This window comes from Mus caroli, unplaced genomic scaffold (assembly GCF_978045245.1).
Source record: "Mus caroli unplaced genomic scaffold, Mus_caroli_1 scaffold_2, whole genome shotgun sequence".
In the NCBI taxonomy this organism is placed as follows: domain Eukaryota; kingdom Metazoa; phylum Chordata; class Mammalia; order Rodentia; family Muridae; genus Mus; species Mus caroli.
Window position 1 is genome coordinate 27,533,094 of NW_028227257.1, and position 19,557 is coordinate 27,552,650.

The window sequence follows — 19,557 nt, forward strand, 5'->3', positions numbered from 1 at the left end:
TTTGAACCGTGAATCGTCTCCTTATTAAAAAAAAAAAAAGATAATGTAAATTTCTTTGGCCACCACCCAATGGTGTTCCTAACACTGATCCAAAGGAATGCTGTGAGGAGAGCCTGCCTATAGCGTCCCATCCGAGACGTAGAGCCTTTGCCACAGCTGTGACAATCTAAGTCCTAAAGAGGAGCCTGTCTGCAAGTCTCATTGTCCACTGCCCCCTCGTACTTAGCCAGGATACACACCATTTATTTAAAAATACCTTTATTTTGACCCCCTCCCCGATTCACTCACATACCACATTCACACAGACACACAGACACACACACACACACTTTCAAAAATAGTCTTTGGTTTTCTAAAATTTCTGCCTTGTCCCTGGCCAGCTAGGCCTGGATGGCTAGATGGGTCCTTGTGGCTCTCCAGGGTGAGCCCTGTGCCCAGGCCATTGTCCTCCGGTCCTTACACAACGCAGGAGTGGTTTGGGCTTCTGGAATCTTCTCCTCTGTCCAGCTAGGGGCTGACTCATGGCCTCTTTCTCTGGAGTCCTTCTTGGAGAAAACACTGCAGGGATCCAGGTTCATCGCCGAGGCCCTCGGAGCGGGGCTACACCCCTCACTTTCAAGCAGCTGCCCCCCAGGTCACGACGGCTGCCCTACAGGAGAGGAAGAGGTGTCAGGAGGGTGAGTCTGCTGAAAAGGTAGAAGAGATTCTGGACTAATACAGAGTGTCATGGAGTGACCCTGTTTAGGGACAACAGCAAGTCAGAGGGGAGCAATTGCCATTTGGGAAGTGTGTGTGTGTCATTGCTATGGGTGCTTCTCTCCAGAGGGGACGTCAGGGTCACCACCTTTTACAGCAGTTTACATTGCCTGCTCCCTCCCCACTTGACAATCTGTTGCCTTAAGGAATCTAAAATACACCGCTGGGTGTGATGGCACACTCCTGGAAGCCTAGAATCCCAGAGACAGGAGGTTTACTCATGAGTTGGAGGCCAGCCTTGTCTACATAGTGAGTTCCAAACTAGACAGAGCTACATAATGAGACCCTGTCTCAAAAACAAAAATAAAAACTAAAACAAGCCCCCCCAACTTAATACATATGTAATATGTACATTTTGGGCAGCAGGTGCTGGGGATTTAACTCAGAGCCCCCTCATAATTCTCTAAGTATATTCTCTGCCACTGAGCTGCATTCCAAGGCCATACGACTTTCAAACACTGTCAAGTATTATTTTACAGTAAAAGGCAAAGAAAGCCCCCTAGCAGTTCCAGCTGCTGCCTGGGGAGCATGTGTGCTACGTGCATGGATGCATGTGGGTAGCCTCTGCCTAGGCCATCCGCAAAAGCAGGTTCCTGGCTGCCTTGCCTTCACCCAGGGTCTCCCCTATGCAAGGGAATGCACCCTCAGCTCTGGTCTGATGAGGAAGATTTCTGTATGAATAATATTGCATTCACGTGTTACTGTTGGGGAGTAAACCAAGGAGGGAGGCATCGCTGTCAGACCCGGAGCCCAGGAAGTGGCTGGGAAGGGCATTCTTCCAGCCTGGGGCTGGAGCCCTGCAGGTGCCAGTCAGTGCAGTTTCAAGCTAATGGTAGCAGTCCCTTCCCTGAAGCCACCTCCAGTCCTTCAGCCTCGCTCCTCTCACTAATATGCTTAGATTGTACATAGGTTAGACACTCACTGAGAGCTCACAGCCCTGGCACTGTCTTCTTCCTTTCCTTCTGACAGTATGTAGCTATGTAGCCTAGGTTGACTTTGAACTCCATATCCTTCGGCTTCTGCCTTCCTTCATCTAAGTGCTGGGTTACAAGCCTGAGCCTATGCCCAGCTTAGCACTCCCTCTTTTGAGGACTCCGGTGTTGAGTAACTGGCTCAGACACACCCGTTGCTTAGTAAGAGCTGAGGAGAATCCCATGGCCTGTCAAGCCTCCCCATTTTCAGGTCCCAGTTGGCTGGGAGTGGCTGATCTGGTGGTGACCTCAGGGGACCATCTGGGAGCTCTGCCTCTGCCTCTGCCCCAGCCCCAGCCTCAGTCTCAGCCCAGGTTGGGGCAGATCCATCCAGATGTGATCCCAGCCTCCCTGGAGGCTCTCTGGGCCCAGGGACAGTATGTTCATTCACAGACAGGGCTATTTTGAGGGCCGAGGCCATGGTCCCAGCAGAGCCTGGGGCTTGGGCTTCTCAGACTCTGGCAGGAATAGCCAGAGCTAAGGGAGAGGGGAGCTAGGGGACAGAATACTCCCCCACTTCACTCTTAGGTCCTCAGAGACAAGGAGTACCACCTGCTACCCTAATTCTGGACGTCTTTCAGAAAATTGGGTTCTGTGGGAATGCTGGGACAGTTTATCTCCATGAGCCTCAGTTTCTTCATCTGTGGAATGGTCTCAGATCAGATGTAGTGGAACTTGAATACAGCTGCCAAGAACCCTGAGAAGAGGTTCTGACCAGGTCCAGAGGGAGACACTCCTGCTCTATTGGGGACTCCCTGCTGGACAGAGCCTCAGTTTCTCCACCTGTAACATATATTACTTTACAGGATAAACAAGCTAAAATACGTGGCACATTTAAACAGTGGAGCTCTTTGTGTGTGGTACTGGGAACAGAACCCACAGCCTCATTTGTGGCAGGCAAGCGTCCTAGTGCTGAGCTGTAAGTCCCACCCTGGTTTTACTTTTCAAGACAGGGTCTCACTAAGCTGCTCTGCAGGCCTTACACTTAAGATCCTTCTGCCTCAGCCTTCTGGGGAGTGGGGGTTACAGGCCTGAGCCACCACTCTCTCCAAGAAGAGCTTAAGAACATAGTCAATGGTCAATAAACATTTATAATACAATTTCCAGCACCTCCAATGGCACCTCCTGGCACCCTCTCAGCCCTCTGCTGTGGAGCTGGGTACACCAATAGGGACTAGCTTCACAAAAGGATCCTGTCCAGCTCTGCTCCCAGGTGACAGAGGGAAAACAAGGCAGAGACAAGAATTCACTTTCCTCTCAATACTGTTACCACAGAGGTAACTTAATCATTTCCCTGAGCTGTAGGGAACATGTCCAACCCCAGACCATTCAGGATCAGAAGGAGGTAGTAGCCTGGGATGGAATGGGGTCTGGGGCCTTGGAGCTTAGAAGTGTGTAGGGACTCCCCAAAACATCTATCATATTCCAGATAAGTCCTGGAGGGGCCAGCACTGGCGAGGATCACCCCTCTGGCCTATTCCCAGAGGAGCCTGTGTGACTGAGCATGGCTTCTATAACCAAATTTGGCTGGGTTCTTAATCCCACAGACAGATTCCAAGGCAACAGTCAGCCACAGACCAGACCCTATGAACTATGGGTCAGTCCCCCGTCCTACAAAGGAGCCACCATTCTGACTGCTGAGTTGGTGGGCACAGATGGATTGGTCTGCAGCCTGTAGGCAGGGGCAGGGCCTTCCTGCTGTCACCTTTCCCATTTTCCAGTTAGCTAGGCCAGAGTGCCAGGTCTTCTCTGTCCAAGCAGGTGGGGGGTGGCCACAGGGCTCCTTCTCTCACTGCTAAGGGGCCTTCATGAAGAGTGTGAGCACATATCAGCACTAGGAGGACTCCTGTCACTGTGGCGCTCTACCTCTGCCTTTGAGATCTTTCCACTTCTTGGTCTAGACTGGCAGCTCTCAACCTGTGTATCTGGAAACCCCTTTGAGGGTGGAACAACCCTTTCACAGGGGTCACATAACAAATACCTACATTAGGATTCATAACAGTAGCAAAATTACAGTTACAAAGTAGCAATGAAACAATTTTATGCTTGGAGGTCACAACAGCAGGAGGAATCGTATTAAAGGGTTGCTGCACTAGGATGGTTGAGAACCACTGCTCCAGAGCACGACTGCAATCCCCAGGTCCTACCATGCATGCTCTACATCACCAGATCCCACCCCTTTCTCACGTGCCTGCCTGTTTCTATACATCTTTTAGGAATTTAGTACAGTAGCTTTTCAGTCTCTAAGTCTGGGACTGGGCTTCCCTGGGCTTGCAAAGTCCCATCAAACCACAATATCCTTTTCTTCATCCCCCTGGTCCTGATGCTATCTATACTGGGAGCACCTGACTGGCTTGTAAGTAGGGCCATACCTGCTTATCTGGATGAATGCATAGCAGGCCTTAAAGTAGTACTGTGATTGGCCCAGCTAGCCTTTGCATCCCAGATAGATCTGAAGGCCAGCTCTGACTTCCCTCCCCAGCCTGGAGCATTGACTGGGACCCTCAAATGCATACCAGTCAGAGGTTAAGACTCACTCAGAGAAACTGAGGCAGCGGAGGGCTGGGAAGACACCCTGAGAGTTTGAGCCAGAGGGCTGGCCTGAGGCCAGGCCACTGAGGCCTTCCCAGGATGAAGCTATGAACCAGTGAGCAGAATTGAAAAGGGATTGGGTACAGACCCCATGATTTTTCCCTCGCTGGCTATGGAGAGCAAAGAGAGATTCTCTGAGCCTCAGTTTCTCCCGGTGTAAACAGTAGCTGCTGATCTAACTCAGGCATGTTTCCTCAATGCAAGACAAGCCCAGGTTGGAAAGGGTGAGCCTAGGCCAAGCAGGCCTATGCCAAGTTTTGACTAAGAGGGCCCCAGAGACTTCTGCTGCTCCCCAGTGCCCAGCCAGCCTCTTAACTTAGACACAAGCAGACAACAGTGTCCCCTGCTAACCCCACATCCTTCTGGGGGGCTGGGCACTCTCCAGGGACCCCTTCCTGCACACGGGTTGGGAACCCAGGCTCTAGGGTACAGGTATATGCCCCTATTTTCTTCTCAGTCTCCTGCTCCTGGGTCGGGTCTTAGGACCTGGAACAATTTCTTAAAGATGTTAGCTCAAAGTGATACCTACCTCGGAACCCCAGAGCCTGTTTCCTGTAAATGTGGACAGTGCCTTTACCTGAAGTGCCACTGAGATAATTGAGGGGACAATAGAATACCTGCCCCGAGGGTCAGCATCAGGCAAGAGGAAGGACCGACCCATAGTGCACACACCTCTTAAAACACAATTAAGTCAGAGCGGAGCTTTCTGGGATCCCTCTTCCTTTTCTGTTTGGGGGTTAAACAAGAGGTTCTGCTCCACTTTAATCCTAGGGCAGGAGACATTGTCCCCGCCGCTGTTCCGAGATCTCTTAGCTTCCATGGGGGTCCCTGACTCCTAGGAGGCCGGCTCTCGCCCTCAAGCCGGACTGCTGGGCTACAGGAGGCGCCGCGCACTCACCCCCTTGCGCTGGTTGCTGAGACAGAAGGTGCAGATGGAGCGCGGCTGACGGCCGTCGGCGGCGGGGACCGCGCTCTTGCCACCGCCCGCCGCGCGGAAACACGGCTGCCCGTCGTCCGCCGCGTCGCCCAGCAGCAGCACGTTGGCCAGGTGGGCGATGTAGCTGGACGCCAGACGCAGCGTCTCGATCTTGGACAGCTTTCGGTCCACGGGCTCGGTGGGGATGAGCGTGCGCAGGGCGGTGAAGGCCGTGTTCACGCTCTGCGTGCGGTCTCGCTCGCGCGCGTTGGCCGCCTGTCGCTGCCGCACCACCACCACGGGGCCCGTGCCGCTGCTCGCCCGCCGCCCGCTCCCGGGACCCGGGCCACGCCGTGCCGCCTCCAGCCCTTCGCAGCAGCCGAACGACTGGTCCGACGCGTCGCTCTCGCTGCGGTTTTCCTCGTCCTCGCTCAGCAGCCGCACGTCAGGGTACAGCACGTGCGCGCCGACCGGGCGCAACAGCGCGAACGCCATGGGCGCCCGGCCGCGGGCCTCCGCTCGCCTGGTCCCCGAGCCGCCGCCCCCGCCGTGCGCTCCCGCGCGCTCCCACGGCCCCGCCGGTCGTCGCCTTATAGCCGGGGGAGGAGCCAATCACGAGACGGCCCCAGCGGGACCAATAGAACTACCCCCCTGCTCCGCCCCGCCCCGGCCAATAACTACGCGCCTGCCTCTGGGTCCCCCGAGTTGAGAGTGGCCCCGGAGCTTCTGGCCCTCACCATAGGCTCTGGGTTTGAGCTGTCCAGGCGCGCAGATCTGGATTTCTAGGAGACCGCTGGTAGGTCCCTTTTAGCATGGCCTGTTTCCTCCGTCCCGAAGTGAGCATATCCCCGCGCTCAAAAGTCTAATCCAGTGTCCCAGTAGCTTCGATGTGCCGTCAGAACTGCGGCCAGTGCTTTGAATTAAGAGCTTCTCAGACTAGACTGTCCAAGTTCCATTCAGCAGTTCCGAGTGTGGCCCAGGAAACTGCGTTTTGTATGAGCTCACCAGCCTGGACTGTGATGCTGGAGCTGTCCGAGAGGCGCGAAGACAATCTTTTCTTCTCTTCTCTCCTCTTTCCTAGCAAAACAAACACAAGTCCCATTCAGTCACTTAACTACTTGGCAGGGCTCTACTATACTTTCGTTGGAAGATAAAGATCAGAACAAAAAGAACTTTTCCTTCTCAGACCCTGGAGCCTGGTGGAGCCAATGGGACAGTTTTGTGTTAGCTGAGGGCAGTGCCCACGATGTGCAGATCTTTACCACTCTGGGAATCCCCACAGGCTTCGTTCATTTCCTGTCGTCCCCACCCAACACCCCACCACCAGTGTTTTGTTGTTGTTGTTTGTTTTGTTTTGTTTTTTGTTTGTTTGTTTGTTTTCAGAATTTCAGACTGAAGTCTGGGCGTTCTCCTCTGTAGAGAATCTGGGGGAAATAACTGAGCAGATGGTGGCCACTGGGGTCCCGGAGTCACGCTTATCTGCTTCGCAGTGTAATCCCAGAAGGGGTCAAAGCAGCATCCACTTAACCTTGACAAAAATAACGTGGGTTTGTTGTTTGTTTATTTGTTTGTTTTCAATTTCAAATGGTGGCCAGAAGTGCACAGAGCTGAAAGCTTGTAGGAACTTACTGGTTTTCTGGAAGACATCTTCCAGCTCCAAGGACTGTGTTTCCCCAGCACCTAATCTAGTCCAGAAACGGGCCTACAACAGAGCCAACGGGAGAGAAAGCCCTAAAGTCTTCAGAATCCAAGGTCTGTAGGGATAGTCCGTCCCGACCTGGATCCCCCACCCCCATACCATTTGACCATGACCCAGCCAGGAAGGGCTTTAGTAAGTAGCCTCCTCAGGCCCCTCCCCACAGGGCCAGCCGTGTACACAGCTCCTGCGCTCCAGCCGGGGCTGCTTCCTGAGCCCATGAATTATTACTGACCGGGAGATTTCCTTCCCTGTCTGCGCCTCCTCACAGGGGCTCCCAGCTCCCTTCACTTTCGCTTTCTTCGGGTTTCCCCCTCCTCTCTGCTCCTGACCCTCTGGAGGCTTGGAATTCCTGTCCAGCCCCCTCCCAATTCCAGATCCAAACTGGAGATGCCTGAGAGGCGGGCGGGAGGGGAGAGCCCGCCCCCAGAAGGTTCATTCATTCCGTTGCTCCTTGGGCAGGTTTGGACACAAGGGACCTTGAAAGTAAAATAAAACCATGAATGAGACCGAGTGGCTGGCTGCAGCAGAGGAAAGCGAGCTGTAAACAAAGAATTTTAGGACAATGTGGTCAGAGCCAGCCAGGGTCTGGCACCAAAGAGATCTGGCTCCAGTTCAAGGCCAGCAGCGGCTTCTTGGGGTCTCTCTCATTTTTGCTGCTCTTGAAAATGGGGTTAAGAATATCTTCCATTCTTAGAGCCAGTGAGAGTCCCTAGATTCTCTGCCAAGAAATTGGGGCCTCGCATACAGCAAGAGTTCAATCCCAGAAGTGGAGTTTGTATTATTTTGTCCACAGCTTGGGGAAGGACCAAGTAGTGTCTGCTCTTCCAAGGCTTGTCACAAGGAGTGGGCCAGAGCTTCTGCAGCATTCTTGGCCCATCTACGACGTGACAGGCTCAGTTCCTTTCAGTTCATGCTCCTTACTCCCCAGCCACACTGGCCTCTCTATCCCCAGAGCCCACATCTTCAAATACCACCGTCTCCAGCCATACCTATAGCTGATCCTGTCACTTCCTCCAAATCTCATCTCTGTTGGGGGACCTTTCCTGGCTGCCAGGGCTAGAGCAGTTACTGTTCCTCTTACCTGGCAGTACCCCAACTCTTCCTACCGGTCTTATCTTCTGCTGTTATGGAAACGATAGTCTACAGATACTGAGTGACTGTGACAGTCTGTGTTGTCAACTTAACGAAATCTAGAATCGCTAGGAAATGGACCTCTGAGGATGCCTGTGAAAGTTTTTTCTTAATTGGGTCAATTGAAGTGTGAAGACTCTGAATGTGAGGAATACCATTTCACAGGCTGGGCCCTGGACCAATAAAAAGGAGGCAGCTCAGCACACGTGAGCACACGCCTGCCCGCTCCCCACACTCTGCTTCTTCTGTTCTATGGATCCAGTATGCTTGGCCACCTCCAGCCCCTGTCGCTGTGATTCTCTCTCAATGGACTGTGAGCTGAAACCAACCATTTTCCCTAAGTTGCCTTCATAGGTATTTTTATCAGCAACGGGAAGACTCTACGACAGCTCTGCTATGTGTTCAGCAGTTTTGGGGGCTGGGAATGCAGTTGTAAACACATTCTCCCCCTCTCCCCACACCATCTATCTCCACTGGAATGAAAGATCTGTAGATTTTGCTCATTTTTACTTCCTGCCCATTGCTGCTTCGGTAGTACCACTCTTTCCATTTTGTAGACAGAGAAACTGAGGTTCATCGAGGAAGAAAAGGTATTTGCCTGGGATCAAGCAGCCAACCAGAGTAGGAGCTCAGGTTGACCTGACTCCAGAGCCCTCCTCATCAGTTGGCCTCTGAGGCAGTCCAGTGGATGTGATGTGAGGGCTGGCTGGAGACCACTCAGCAAGAGAAGGAAGGTTCCAGGCCAGGGGAGCAGCAGCGGGCCCGTTTTTCTGTATAGCCTGGCTTTCTGTGCCGTGGTAGCTTTCACATTTGGTCAGAGCCATCGACTATGAAGCCTCTGGGCCTTTCCCCACCATCCTCCTTGGCTGGAGGGCCTGTCCCTTTGGATAGGACCAGCCCAAGCCTGTGCCTGGGTTTAGTGTAGTTTTTCACTATAGTCTGCTTTGCGGCTCCACCCCCCGAACCTCAACCCTGGGTGCAGCATCTTCTGGTCCCTCATGGGTTCTCTTTCTTCATCCTGATCCTCACCTAGATGCCCACTTAACTATATTTATTAAATATAATTTTATATTATTCAAGACTTTCATAATGCATCCAGTGATTTTTGAGCCTGTCTTCCGCACTCTAAACCCAATTCCTCCCAGACCCATCCCACCCCAATCCAAACTGCCCCCCACCCACATAAGCCAGAGTCCCACAGTGATATTCTTGAGGCGTACTCTGGATACGCATGCGACCTTATTAATTACCTGTGGTACTGCTTTGTGTGAGTGGGTCAAACTGCAGATGGTACTTTCTACCGACCAGCTTCTCAGAGGATTTCCTTTTGTTTAGTTTTGTTTCCTTGCCACTATTATGTGTGCGGAGTCTCACACATGTTCTATGCTGCTTGGCACGTGTGGTAAGCATTCATCACCAGGCCTCCATCCTTAGTAGTGGACCCTGATAGCTTCCTCTGGCTTCTCCTGAAGCAAAGGGAAGTTCTGGTTCATGACTCAGCAACTCCTCTGTGTGTGTGTGTGTGTGTGTGTGTGTGTGTGTGTGTGTGTGTATGTATGTGTGTGTGTGTGTGTGCTTATGTACATGTGTGTACATATTTGCTTGTGTACATGTGTTTGTCCATATGCATGTATGACTGTGTTCATGTGTGTGACTCTATGATGCTCACACCAGGACAGAATGGCTAGGGGCACAAAAGGCCTTCACACTGAGCCTCAGGACCATGCGGTCTACCGTGAGATGCCTGCCTCAATCTACATGCCCCTCAGCAAGATGTGGGGTCCACTTCTCCATGTTACTTTGGCTCTTAGACTTAGCTGACTTCCTCATGAGATGCGTTCCAGGCATGCCTGGTCTCCCTCTCTGGCTTTCTTCCTCAGCAAATGGTGCATTGTCAAGACGGGGAATTCGTGACAGCGTGCTAGGCTGGAGCCTGGCACACTGGGGACAATAATGAGCACATTAATGAATGAAGAGGCTGCAAAGCCCAACCCGCATGGTTGCTGTGGTGGTTAATTTTGACCATCAGCTCGATTGCCACTGGGATCTGCCTGTTTCTGTTCCCAGCACCGAGATTACAAGTGCTACCACGCCCGACTCTTCTATTTTTATTTCATGTATATAGATGTTGTCTACATCCATGTCTGTACCACACCCATGCCTGGTGCTCTCAGAGGCCAAAAGTGGGCATCAGATACTATAAGACTGGAGTTACACGTCATTGTGGGTTCTGGAAGTCAAACCCGATCCTCTTCGAGAGCAGCACCAAGGGTTTCCTTAAAGCCAGAAAGTTGTCAAGTGCAGAATCTGGACAGATGGCAATGCTCTCTTACTTTGTCCCATTGAAATCCAACAGAACAAAATCGAGGCCCAAGTCAGCACTCTGCACACAGTGAGCCTGTGATCTGGGGAAATGTGCTCTGTTTTGTGACACGGGGACAAGGCTTCTCCCTCCACCTGACATGATCGTTCCTCCATGGATGAATGCCTGTGATTTCACCATTAGCATTCCGCTCTCCACACCATTTTTGAGGGTGATTCCCTGGAATCAGTTGCTCTGGCAGATACTTAGGGTTCCAAGCTGAAGATAAAAGTTACAGGTCGTAGAGAGCTGCACTGTATTAAAGGCTCTGGAAAGTCTTTAAAAAGCAAAAGACCTCCCGGGGCTCCCATTCACGCTGTGGCTTTTGTTTTTGTCTGACCTTTTATTTTCTTCCTTTTCCTTCATTATTTTTCTTCCCTTTCTCCTTTCTTTCTTGAAAGATGGTCTCCCTGTCATCCAGTATAACTTGGAACTTGCTGTGTATGTAGCCCAGGCTGGCCTGAACCTCCTGTCTCAGCCTCCTGAGTAGCTGGGATTATAGGCCTGGCTATCAGGCTTGGCTTCTCTTTCCTGAGAGCACAGCGTGAGCTATCAAGGCAGGAAGGAGCAGGTAGGTAGGCGAGTGCTGATCCTGGGACAGAAGAAGGTTGACAGGGACGTACTGACAGGACCAGAACTTCACTCTTTAAGGGACACTAAAATATGAATGAAATGTTGGAGAAAAATGTGCTTCCTGGCACTTCTCTATTGAACAAATAGTGTATATTGGAATAACATATATATTCGATCAATACAGGGTCATATAACCACAGCTGGCCTCAGACTTTCTATGTAGCCAAGCTGACCTTGAAGCTCTGATCCTCTATCACTTTAGAGCCAAGATTATCGGCATATGGTGCCCGATTTTATAAGGTGGTGGGGAGCATTCATTCCAGGCAAGTATGCTACAAACAGCCCCATCCCCAGACCTTAAATAATACCACGAGGAGCTTGCTACATGCTCAGCCCTTTCCTGAACAGTGTTCCCTTCTTCAATCCTCATGCTAACATGCTATTTTGCAAATGAGTAGACTAGAGAACCAGGAGGCCGTGTAACTTGCTGGGCCGTATATCTAAGAACTGCTAGAGTTATTGTCTATATATTGTTCACACAGGTAATTCAAGCTCAGATGTACACAAAGCTCTGCCCCAGAGGAGTTTGCTTCACAGTCGTCTGTAATGATTTGATTTTGTCTTCCAGAAGATGCAAGTCTGGGAACAGGAAAGAACTTTTCAGGAATAGAGAGAAAGCTGGTGCCATCGAGCATGCCTCTCTGCAGACCAAGCCTCTAAGGGCATGTCAGGCTGTTGCTAAAGGCTATCCAGGAAAAGCATGCACCAAATGGCACAGCCCACATAGATGTCTACATGGCCAGGGTTGGCCTTGGCACCAGTTCCAAATGAGATGGAACCAGATGATGCGAAAGGTCAAGAGGATGGTAGAGGCTGTGGGTGTGGCTCGGTGGTAGAGCTAGGGCTTGCCCAGCTTGGACAGGAGGATTTCACAGAGTGCTACAGTTTCGATGTCCCCTGAAAGTTCCTATGTAAGGACTATTTGTTTTGCCAGCCAGTGGCCTTTGGGGAAATGGTTGGCTCATGAGGACCCTGACCCCAGTGACATATCTGTAACTTGATGGCATTGGTGGAAACCAACAGGTGGGATCAGGTTGGAGGAAGTGGGTGACTTCAAGCATGCCTTTGAAGGATGCCTGATGGCCCTGGCCCTGACCTTTTCTGGTCTTCCTCTGTCTGCTCCTTGGCTGTCATGAAGTGAGTGATTTTGATTCCCTATGATAGTCCACCCTCATCCCAGGTCCAAAGAAATGATAGGTTCAGTAGCAGAGATAGAAACCTCCAAAACGAGGGTCCAGATGAATCCTTCATCCTTCCTGGTTGTTTATTCCACATATTTTGTCATAGTAACAAAAGCATAGATGGGTGAGATGTGAGACCAGAGAAATCTGGGAAGACTTCCTGAGAGAAGTGTCTCATTGCAGTTTAGAAATTTGTATTAAGGGTGCTTGATGACAGAAGAGTATTTCAGCTTACCCTGGGATGAAAGGTATGTCTGTGGGCTGTGGTCAGGATACCTTAGCTTCAACAGAATCCCAGTGTGCCTTGGGTGACAGTCAGCCTAGCTGAAAATACTCTTCTTGCCCTACCTCACAGCTATAGGTGGCTGTGTGGTTCAGTGTGGCCAGTGAGGAGAGGGCAGAGATTCTAGGGAGGGCCACTTACCCAAATGAAATTACAGAGACACTCCGGAGATGGCTTCTGGCTTTTACCCTTCATGGAATGGAAATGAATTCCTGGAGACACAGCAGCCCACTTGAGGCTGGGAGAACAGAAGTCCCATGCCAAGGATGGGAGAGTGGAAAGATGGGGCAGTTGAGTCTCTGATGACTCTTTAAAGAGTCATAGTAGCCTCTGTACAACATCTTCAGAGCCTGATGTGGTCATGACTCTCCTGTAATCACCTGAATAAACCCAACGTGCACAAGATTGAGCCAATCAACAGTCTATCGTGGAGTGGGGAGGGCCTCGAGAGACCTCATCCCTCCTGGCAACTAATGGCTGTTGGGGAAGGGAGAGACGTTTCCCCTCTGCGATATAGATGCTCATAAGTTGCTGTGCTTGGGCAGACAGTCTCTTACATATGCTCCTGTAAGCAATCTGACGAAACCATTGCATGTACTTGCAAGTGTGTACTTCCTGGGGAGATGCAACACAAATCTATTCATCCCAGATTGGGAACCCATGGCATACCAAAGTGTGGGTACAACCAAAGTTCAACTGGGAGAACCAATGAGTTTTATTGGGGTTACTGACTTATACAGGTATGGATGAGGGGTTACTTTACTGGAACAGAAATTACCTAAAGACATCTTCATCAGCAAAGCCCATCCCAGCACTGGTGACAGATGACAGAGATGGGAACTTGGAGCACACTGCAGACAACTCAACAGGCTGGACAGTGTCCTTTGCAGTGACTCTGGTATAAACCTCTTCCATACAGCTTGGCTGGTTTGTCACCTTGGCTTGGCTGAGACTCTTCTTTGTAGCTTAGCTCAGCTCCTCTGAGAGGAACTCTCAGCTTTTATTGCTTGCTCTAGTTGGTAGGGGAGGCCTAGTGAATACGGTCAGTTTCAGGGACTTCCTGAAGCTATTTTGAGTTGCTTAGCTTCCTGTTTAAGGAGCTTTCCTACAGGATGGAAGCTGTGTTCAGGAGGACTAGTTGGGAAGGGGAGGGGCATCAATAGGAGTGGGATAAGAGAAGGGAACAGGGATGACTATAATAAAATTATAGACATACATGAAAATAATGTGGTCAGGCAAAGGGACAGCTCTGGTCACTTGGTACAGGTGACCTTCTGTGACCTCAGACACTGGGTTGAGGTGCTGTAGCACCTGTCTTGCTCTCTGCGACCCTCCTGCTTTTGAGGCTCAAAGTTGCTACTGAAAGAGCGTCAGCATGCTGAGACCACTGTGCCAGGGGGAAGTCAAAGCTGCAGCAGACCAGATGAAGTGCTTCTGATTTCTCCCTGTCGGCCAGGTCGAGGGAGCAGAATTCTCATACAAGTCCTTCAGCTGGAACACTGCCCTGGCACATCAAGCAAGTGGAACTATAGATGCCACAGAACAGGCCCTCGCTGTGGTGTCCATGACACACAGCACTAGCTTGTGGTGGACAGACCAGTTGGTGACACTGGTTGTACTGCGACTCATGGCCATGGCCACAGATTCCCCCCAGCCTGTCAGTCTGGTGAGCTCCACTACACTCTGTGACTCTAGGCTACATGATTGCAGCCTGTGCATCTCCCTGGTAGTAATGATGCTGGTCTTTTGAGTTTAGTACTCACTCCCACAAGCCTGCTAATCACATTTTCAACAATAGTCAATTCCTTGGTGACCAGGGCGGGGGTGTGGGGGGTGTGTCTCTGCTGAGAGACTCCTTTTGCGACATACATCCTTGAGTCACCCACTTTGAGTTCACTGTTACATTTGTTACTCACACTTGAACAAAACTGATTTAAAACACTATGGGGAGCCTTAGGATGGCAGCTTGGCAGGAATCTGACATTGGCTAAGGACAAGGAAATGGGCTTCAAGTAGGAAACTGACATTAGGCCTTGGCAAGGACATAAGGTCAGGCAGGAATCTTAATTTTAGAGTGGAATGAAAGAAGTAGGCTTCAGGCAAGAGTCTGATTTGGGGCTTGGACAAGGTAGTGGGCTCAGATATTTTGGTCATTCTGACAAGCCCTTGGAAACAGCTATGGTGGGAGTGATCACAGGGCTTTGCTTACTGCCTTGCTTGTTCCTTATTGTACTGCTAGCCCTTAATATTTGCATGTAATTAAAATGGTATAAAGGCGGACTGGGAAAAAATAAACCTGCCTTCAGTCTCAGAACTGACTGGAATCATGCTACAATGTTGTCTAATTGTCTTTTTTCTTTTTAATCCTCACTCCTGCGGTGGAGAACCTCTTGACTGACTGAGCAGGCTTGGTCAAAACACATATAACTTCTTGTGGTTAGGGGCATTAGACATGGTTCCATGCTACACACAGGGTCTTTTTAAAACAGTGACGTCAGCCCCCAAAAGCACAACAGGTAGGGAAATGTGGCGTGAAGGGACACTGGGACAAGCAGAAAGCTGAATAGGAGTCAGCGTGCTGATCTGTCTGGCCTTAGCTGCAACTTACTCAAGGTGACAAATTCACACCAGTCCCACCCCTCCCCTGTCTGCCCCCAAGCACATCTGCTGATGTGAAGTTCTGATAAACTTCACTTGCACAGAACCTGTGGGGACTGACTGGAATTTAATATGCTCGGTGCTTAAGATCCTGGTTGCTAAGTGAGAAAGTGAAGAACAGGCAGGTAAAGGCACTTGTGCCATTTATGAAATACGGGTGCCAAGGTGTCCTGCCAGGTTTGAGGAAGGACACCGAGGGACAGCAACATAACAATGGCTGTTATGTGTTGAGTGTCAGCAGTGTGCACACCGGGCATACTTCCCTGCCCCACCCACCAATGGCACACATTCTCTCAGGAAGCCAGTTTCAGAGAGATTGCTCTGTCTGCAAAGCCAGGATTAAGATCTTTCCAACCAGACAGGCCCAGCTGGATCGTCAACTCCTTCTGCGGAGTGCCAAGCCATGCTGACCCACCGTACTGCCTCTCCTATTTCCTACACTTGCCCTGGACTCAGTCTCGTAGGACACTTGGCTGCCAGTCTGGCATACTGCACTTCCCAGTAAGTAGATGTACGGTGCTCACTAATAGACATCTGGGGCCTTTAAGTGCTTGTTTGTTTGTGAGGTTGAGGAATACATGCCACCATGCCTGTGTGGAGGTCAGAAGAAACTTGCAATCATCATTTCCCTCCTTTCTCCACATGGGTTCCAAGGACTGAACTCAGGCTGTCAGACTTCCTCATCCTCTGAGCCATCTCACCCACCAGCCTGGGACTTGAGACCTTTGAAACAGCTTTGCCAAAAGCTTAGGGGGAAAAGCTGAGCTTTGGGAAAGACTAGTGTCAATTCAGGGCGAGAGCCTGGAGGGTCTTGAATCCATCTCCCGAGGTCACCTCCCACACAGGGTTAAAACAGCCCAGCATCCTTCCGGCTGAGCGGAAGTTAGGTTCTGAGAGGCGAGTGGGCTCCGGGGGGATGTTTTTCTTCTCCATTTGTCTGCTTGTGGCTGGCCCATAAAATCCACCGGAACTCCATGCTGGACTGAGGAATTCCCACTGAAGCGGCTGTGGAGAGCCCCGGCTGGGGGCGGGGTAGAGCTGGTAGGGCATCTATCAGAGTAGTTTTGAGGTTCCAATTCCTGGCTAGTGATCTCTTCCTCAGACCACCTGGAATTCCTGGGGAGACAAAGCAAGGACTAAATGACCTTCTTCACCTGTCCTAAAGTGAGTTGGCATCTAAGAGACAGGGAGGAGTTGTCATTGGCCACTGGCCTGTGACTTAGGTCCTGTCTGTCTCACATCCACCTCTGTACAGAGCCAACAGTAGCACTCTTTCTGTCTAGCAGGTACCTTACAGGAATTTCCTGCCCAGAAAGACAATGCAAATGTTACCCTATTGCACATGGATGAGGTGATCTGCCCATGTCACCCACTGTAAAGAGCAATGCAGAATTCCAGCCCAGACTACAGGTGCCAGAGACCACCTTACCACCACACCCTCTCCCATATCCCAGGATATGGGCTCCTACTCTCTGTACCCTAGGATGTTTTCATTAAAGATGTGGCTTGGACTTACCTCCTCCAGGAAGCCTGCCTTGACTCACCAGGTGTGCAGCCTACCTGAAATGTGACTGGTTTGACCACTGGGTTTTGAGTCCCCGTGAGCAGAACCACTTTTAAGTCCATGCCACCCTACTGGCCCCATCCTACACAGCTGCCTTCAATTTGTTGCAAAAACTTGAAGTGTTTGGGATAGTCTTAGAATGTGGTCTCCCGTGAGAAGAGGCAGGTCTGGGTCCTCTTTACTTGAGTCTATAGGCTTTGTTACCTTTGAATAATGCAAAGGGGCAGAGGTGACTCTTTGACTTCCAAGGTGGTTCCTTGGCTGTCCTGCCCCCAGAGTTCAGAGTTGTACAAAGGGCAAGTGTACTGAGGGTGCCCCAGCCACTGGTCTGGCTGCATGGAAGCACCCCTGTTATTAGTCGTGTTTGCTAAATTGTCTCGTGCTGAGGCCCCTGATAATTGTAACTGTCAGCTGTAGATTCCACCTAGCCTTTGAGGTCTGAAATCCTATAAGGTTACAACAGCTCTGTCCCCTGCTGTGCCCAGCCTGAACTCATGAGAGCTGAAGAAATTGATGTCATACTGAGATGTTGAGGTTTGGGGTAGCTTTTTATGTAGTTACCGCTATCATGGGGACCTGCTGCCTTTATCTCCCATGAGGACTCCTGTAGCCCAGTTGCTCAATGCTCCCCTATTGTACTCCCTCACATGTTTGTTGCTGACATGGGGGCCACAGAAGTGGTCTGGATGCAGAGATCAGGCCATGTCCTGACCCCTCACAAGACTCTCCTTTGGTCCCCAGATCACTGTAGCAACATCCAGATCCTGGCCATTGTCTCCTGCCCTGTGTGGTGACTCCTTTTCCTGTCCCTGTCCTGGCTCTTACTCTCTGCTTGCTGGTTTGCCAACCATGCTGGCCTCTTGTCTGCCCCTCAAACACCAGGTCCATGTGCTGGAAGACAATGCTCTGTGGCATAGAAGTTCTTCTACTCACGTGCTTCCTGGCCCAGTTCTTCATTTTTCACGTATCCATGTTGCCTTTAGTTCTTTGCGCTTAACACCATGGCTGTTACTGCCTAAGATAACCACATGGTTTACTTACATACCCATTATTTCTTCTCTCTGCTCTGCCTCATCTTCTCCATCCCAGAAAGCCAGTTGTACATGGCGGGGAATCTTCACCTATTCATATCTTACCCTCCCCCCGAGTAAAAGATGAACTTCAGGAGCCCAAGGGATGCTTATGTCTTTTCTGCTATCCATGTGGGGAGGTGGATGGGGCTTTAAAAAGCGCAGGAGAGCGATGTTGGTTTTGGCTGATGTAGCCAAAGTTGAAGTACAGTACATGGAAGGGACAGCGTTGAGGGCCCCAAGGATGGGAGAAGCTGGCAAGCCTTTGAAGTTGCACAACTAGACATCTCCCCAGCTGCTCTATGTCTCCAACCTTGCCCATAAACAGGATCTCCTCCAGGCGACTGCCCGAGAGCCCTGACCAGTGCTCCATGGGCTTGGACTGGCTCCTTCCTGTGTTGCAACTTGGAGTTCTTATAACTGCAACACCCTGAAGTTGCTGAGGGAGTGAGGCAGGCAGATCTGTGGGAAAGAGCCACGCCTGGCCTGGACCAGAGCATCATGTCTCTGTTGCTTTTTGGAGAAATGGAGCTGATTAGAAGCGTAGGCTGCAAGGTAGGCTGCAAAGTCTGAGCATCAAAATCTTTGTAAACAGCCAGGCTCTGAGGATCTGTGAGTGGGCAGAGAGGCACAAGGAACTAAGCCCAGCTAGGGAGCTTCACGTGGGCCACCAACAATGAGGGCTGTCGAGGGATAGGAACCACGGAGGAAATTCTTGGTGCTCAGAAAGCAAACAGTAGATGCCAGTTAATTAACAGCAAGCATCTCAGGGTTGGGGTGAATTGAATGTTTATGAGAGACCACTGCAGATGGAGGACTGGAAGCCTCAGTTTATATGCTCTGGAGGGAACAAGGACATTTGTGTATATTTCAGTGTTGCCATGGAAACATACTCCTATGCTCCCAGCACTCCCATACTTGGTACATAAGTGAAGTGCAGTGTTGAAGCACATTCACTGATTACGTGAACATACATGTGCGCCCATGCCCACATGAACATGATCACATACACATACACACACATTATAAACATAGAAAGCAATAATACATACAGCAGGGCATTGCATACCACTAGAACATACCTAAGAACTCATACAGCTTCCAGCAGTATAGGTCTATAAGGCCCAGAAGATGAGAAGGAAGATAGGTTACGAAGGAATGTTGTGGGACTGAAGAGATGACTTAGTGGTTAAGAGCAAATGCTGCCGGCCGGGCGTGGTGGCGCACACCTTTAATCCCAGCACTCGGGAGGCAGAGGCAGGCGGATTTCTGAGTTCGAGGCCAGCCTGGTCTACAAAGTGAGTTCCAGGACAGTCAGGGCTATACAGAGAAACCCTGTCTCGAAAAACCAAAAAAAAAAAAAAAAGAGCATATGCTGCTCTTGTAGAGGACCTGGGTTCAGTTCCCAGCACCCACATGACAGCTAACAGGCATCCTAACTCCTGTTCATTGGGATTTGACTCCCTCTTCTGAACTCTATGGGCACAAGGCATATACATGATACACATGCATATATACATACATACAGCCAAAACACTCATACACATAAAATAACTTAAAATAACACTTAAAATAACATAAACATAAAATCTTTAAAAAGTATAATAAAAAGAAGCAGTACAGTCAGCTTTGCTAATGTGTGGATCCAGCCTACTGCAAATAGGAAATATTCTTTAAAAAAATGTTGCTTCTTTCCTTCCTGTGTACAAACTTGTTTCTTTGTTGTTGTTCCCACTTAGGG

At 50.4% G+C, this 19,557-nt stretch overlaps 1 protein-coding gene across 1 annotated transcript; it reads right to left on the reverse strand.

The window, feature by feature from the left end:
- Positions 1-266: 266 nt before the first annotated feature.
- On the reverse strand, positions 267-5,777 carry Tcf15 (transcription factor 15). The gene is made up of 2 exons (XM_021156855.2): positions 5,218-5,777; positions 267-649 (listed from the first exon to the last, which is right to left on the reverse strand). Exons 1-2 carry the CDS (start codon positions 5,728-5,730, stop codon positions 575-577), a joined length of 588 nt encoding a protein of 195 aa, XP_021012514.1. The 5' UTR covers positions 5,731-5,777; the 3' UTR covers positions 267-574.
- Between the last annotated feature and the right edge of the window lie 13,780 nt (positions 5,778-19,557).

Bases quoted from the DNA above. Each gene is read 5' to 3' on its own strand.
- Tcf15 (XM_021156855.2), bottom strand. From the start codon at position 5,730: ATGGCGTTCGCGCTGTTGCGCCCGGTCGGCGCGCACGTGCTGTACCCT. The intron at 650-5,217 runs GTGAGTGCGCGG...CCTCTCCTGTAG, and splicing joins TCAGCAACCAGCGCAAGGGG to GGCAGCCGTCGTGACCTGGG.